Raw genomic sequence first — 3,840 nt, 5'->3', positions numbered from 1 at the left:
AAAAGAAAAAAGATGTGATCCTCATACATGACCCTCACGCTACTGAACATGTCTATACGGCTCGTATAGGGCTATGCAGGCCGTATAGGATATGCATGACTGAGAGAGGAAAAAACAGTTTTTTGCAGTGTATACGACCGTATAGACCGATACGAGCCGTATAGGTGTTTAATGGCTCGTATTGCTCCCTGACACGCCATAAAACCTATACGGCCAGTATAGGACTATACGACCGTATAGAAAACTTTTGTAGAAAAGTCAGCCTGCCTTTGACCGCTGTTAAGCGCTGCCGAAAAACGACTATACGAGCCGTATAGTGCTATACGACCTGTAAAGACAAATTTTCAGGTCTTTAAGCTTGAAACATGAAAGATTTTTATTATGGTTGATAAGATTAAGATGATGTATTTTATGATGAACTGTTTACTTTTATGTTTGTGGATCATGTGTTTAGCACATGATGTATTTTGGGGTGTACTTTTATTTTTATGTATGTGGACCAAATGTTTATTAGTATGTTTTAGCCAAATGTTTTCTTGTTTGATTAATTATTGATTGATTATTGTGTTTAGACTATTATAATGTGTAACATAATATAATCTTAAACGAATGTTTTCGGGATACAACTACAAATTATTTAGCCTAGTATGCTATGTAAATGTTAATAGACAATTTATTCTATTCTAAAATATCATATTTAGCTAAGTACAATGTACTTAATACGTTAAAACGTAAGCTATCAACGTATTAATATTTAAAACTGTATCAAAATATATGATGAAGCCCTTAAAAAAAAAAGAAGAAAAGATAAAACTATTGTGTTATATCAAAAGTCAATACAAAAAGTCTTGAATACGTGTGACCCCCACACACCAAGATTTGTTTGACCACAATAAGTTTAACGTCACCATGAATTTAATATTTTAGAGCGTATTTAAGTGGGAGACATTACAGAATCACCATTTCTTCAAAATTTTTGATCATCATGGTGTGTCAATCTTTCGGTTTATTTCATATGTATTTCTCAATAACAAAACTGCTAACACTAATTTAATTGATTTTGTAGTCGAATCTGCAGCTATATTCTTTCTTCATGAGCAGTTGCGCGTATTCCGTTCGTATTGCTCTCAATTTAAAAGGTTGTCTCATCATTCTTGTTTACATGGATTATTATTATTATTATTATTATTATTATTATTATTATTATTATTATTCACAAATGATTCATTTGATCGTGGTTTGCCAACAGGACTTGAATATGAATACAAAGCTGTTAATCTCTTCAAAAGGGAGCAAGAGAGTCCCGGTGACACTTATTTTATTTTATTAAGATATTTGGTGATTTTGTTAAGTTACTATTCGTTTTAACAACCTATAAGAATGCTTAAAAGATGAATGCTGAATAACAAATGGGTTACAATATTATAAATGGATGTGAACACCAGTGTTGTAAAGTTTACTAGGCGCTAGTCGAGCGGTGTGGGACTGACTAAATATTAATTAGGATTAATAGGGATTATCATATTTGTATTTTGTTCGGGGTTTGTATTTTGTATGTAATATAACAGAGTTAGGCATATACAAAATATTTCAAAACTTTATATATAATTTTTGAAACTTATTAATCGGATTGGACCTAATAAGTATAATGTTTCCAATACTTCAAAGGTTTTGACTATTTTGGCCGATTTTGACCGAAAAATGACCAATTTTGACCAAAATTTGGCCGATTTTGATTACGTTTGACCGATTACCAATTAATCTCCCTAAAATCGACTTTTCTAACACTGGTAAGCATTAGCCACACAAGACTCATTTGCATAAATCAATTTAAATAACTGATTATTGTTTGAAAATGTAGAGTATTTGAAGATCAACCCTATTGGGTATGTGCCTACTCTAAAGGATGGTGATTTTGTTATTTCTGATTCTTTTGCAATTATAATGGTTAGTAGCTTACATTGATGGAAGTTATAAGCGCCTTTTTTATCTTTATTTTTATTTATCAGTGGTTTTCCCATTACATAATGCAGTACCTTGAAGAGAAGTACCCTCAATGTCCTTTGTTGCCTCATGACCTGAAGAAAAAGGCATTGAACTATCAGGTAGATTACATTTTGTAATTTATGTTCATGCATTGTCTTGTTATGGCTATTTTTTACTTTGAAATATGTAGGCTGCAAATATTGTCACTTCAAGCATACAACCTCTTGTACGGTTACCTGTTTTGGTGAGTTAGATAATTACCTCTTTTACAATAAATGATGGCGTATGGATTCTTATTATTTTCCAATTTGCAGGGTTACATCGGACGGAGTCTTGGCCAAGATGAAAAGATTTCATGGGTTCATAAGCATATGGGAAAAGGGTTTGCGCGTAAACTCTTACTTTCCCTCAATAACCAGGAAATTTACTTTGAGATATATTTTACAGTGAAAACAGATTCAAAGGCTTATTGTAACTACAAGAGAGTTAACTGATTTCTGTGAAATCACTGTGCAGCTTTGGAGAAATTACTAAAAGATCATGCTGGCAAGTATGCAACTGGAGATGAACTTTTTCTGGTGCTGATTATTTTTTTTTTCCGCATATAGCCTAGCATCTTATAAGATGACCTGTTAAAAGTAGTCGCGTATAGAAAGTTAACTTTGTTTATATTACACTAGAAGTTACTTCTGTTAAAATGCAAATCAAATACTTAAATATGCTGATGGAGTAATGCATTCCAACCTTCTGCAGGCTGATGTGTTTCTGGAGCCCATCATTAATATGTCACAACGATATAAATTTGACATGGTATGCTCTGTTATTATATATCAATGTACAAAACGATAAAAAGACTTATAGATGACTTGAACTTTGTTTATGAGAGGATAACTAAAGTCATTGTTATTTGTTGGTGCAGAGTGAATACCCTCTTCTATCAAGGTTAAGCAAGGCATACCAGGAGCTACCTGCTATCCAAGCTGCAATGCCACAAAATCAGCCAGATGCTGCATCTACTAACTGAGAGAGGGTATTTGGAGGATTCATCTTGAACATTTTTTCTTTCGGGTTTTGTGTATCAACTAGTTGTTGAAAATCAAGTGAGGATATATCAGGATTAAATGGGAATCAATAATTTACTTTTCTGAAAGTAGAAAATTTTTATTGTGTTTGCAACTTTCATATATTTTACACTGGTTGTAGGCATTCATCAAGTTGGTATTTTGTAGCTGTATTAAAGCAACATAGATAAGTTAAGTTGGGGAGGAACTTGCAATCTTATTATTCATAACAAATTCATTCTTTGAAGGAAACTTTGTTTTTAATATTATATATTATAAATTTAGTATTATATTATTATAACGTTGCTCCTAGTTCGAATTTTCCAATAGAAATCAGCAACATAACAACCATATTTGCATCACAGCCGAAAATATCAATCATCATATGTTGTAAAGCCTCATTTAATTCATGTAAGTCAAGGGAATTGGAAGTGAAATTGAAAATTTTATTGTGAAATTATGTTTGGTTGGTGAAGAAACACGGATCCAAATCGTATCAGGTTCAGATCCATATTTCCACCAGGTAAAGGTCAATGGATGAAATCAGGATAATATAAGTTGAGAATAGGGCTAGATCCAGATTTGTATCCGGCGAAACGAACCAACCTGGTCTCGTTACGGAAAGGACAAGATGGGGGGCTTCCTGTAACCACCCTCCAACGTGAGAAAAAGTAATCGTTATCCTTAGAGAGAGGGAGAGAGAGTATTTAATTAAAGTGATTGATGTTAATATGGTAATTGTGTATGAATACCTCATGATAATTGAGAAAGTGTTTATAGTCGGGGTGAGGGA

The 3,840-nt window shown here is 32.9% G+C and overlaps 1 protein-coding gene across 1 annotated transcript; it reads left to right on the top strand.

Annotated features, from left to right (window-relative positions):
- The first annotated feature begins 1,049 nt into the window (after positions 1–1,049).
- On the top strand, positions 1,050–3,111 carry LOC143570020 (glutathione S-transferase zeta class-like). Its single transcript, XM_077055785.1, has 9 exons — positions 1,050–1,139; positions 1,250–1,306; positions 1,862–1,947; positions 2,034–2,105; positions 2,177–2,230; positions 2,301–2,376; positions 2,503–2,564; positions 2,740–2,796; positions 2,906–3,111. Exons 1-9 carry the CDS (start codon positions 1,094–1,096, stop codon positions 3,008–3,010), a joined length of 615 nt encoding a protein of 204 aa, XP_076911900.1. The 5' UTR covers positions 1,050–1,093; the 3' UTR covers positions 3,011–3,111.
- Positions 3,112–3,840: the final 729 nt, after the last annotated feature.

The sequence above is a fragment of the Bidens hawaiensis genome, unplaced genomic scaffold (assembly GCF_021521415.1).
Source record: "Bidens hawaiensis isolate Kalapana, Puna unplaced genomic scaffold, B.hawaiensis_p1.1 tig00024817_1, whole genome shotgun sequence".
In the NCBI taxonomy this organism is placed as follows: Eukaryota; Viridiplantae; Streptophyta; class Magnoliopsida; order Asterales; family Asteraceae; genus Bidens; species Bidens hawaiensis.
This window is presented reverse-complemented; position numbering and strand designations above follow the sequence as displayed.

Bases quoted from the DNA above. Each gene is read 5' to 3' on its own strand.
- LOC143570020 (XM_077055785.1), top strand. From the start codon at position 1,094: ATGAGCAGTTGCGCGTATTCCGTTCGTATTGCTCTCAATTTAAAAG. The intron at 1,307-1,861 runs GTGACACTTATT...TTGAAAATGTAG, and splicing joins AAGGGAGCAAGAGAGTCCCG to AGTATTTGAAGATCAACCCT. The intron at 1,948-2,033 runs GTTAGTAGCTTA...TACATAATGCAG, and splicing joins ATTCTTTTGCAATTATAATG to TACCTTGAAGAGAAGTACCC.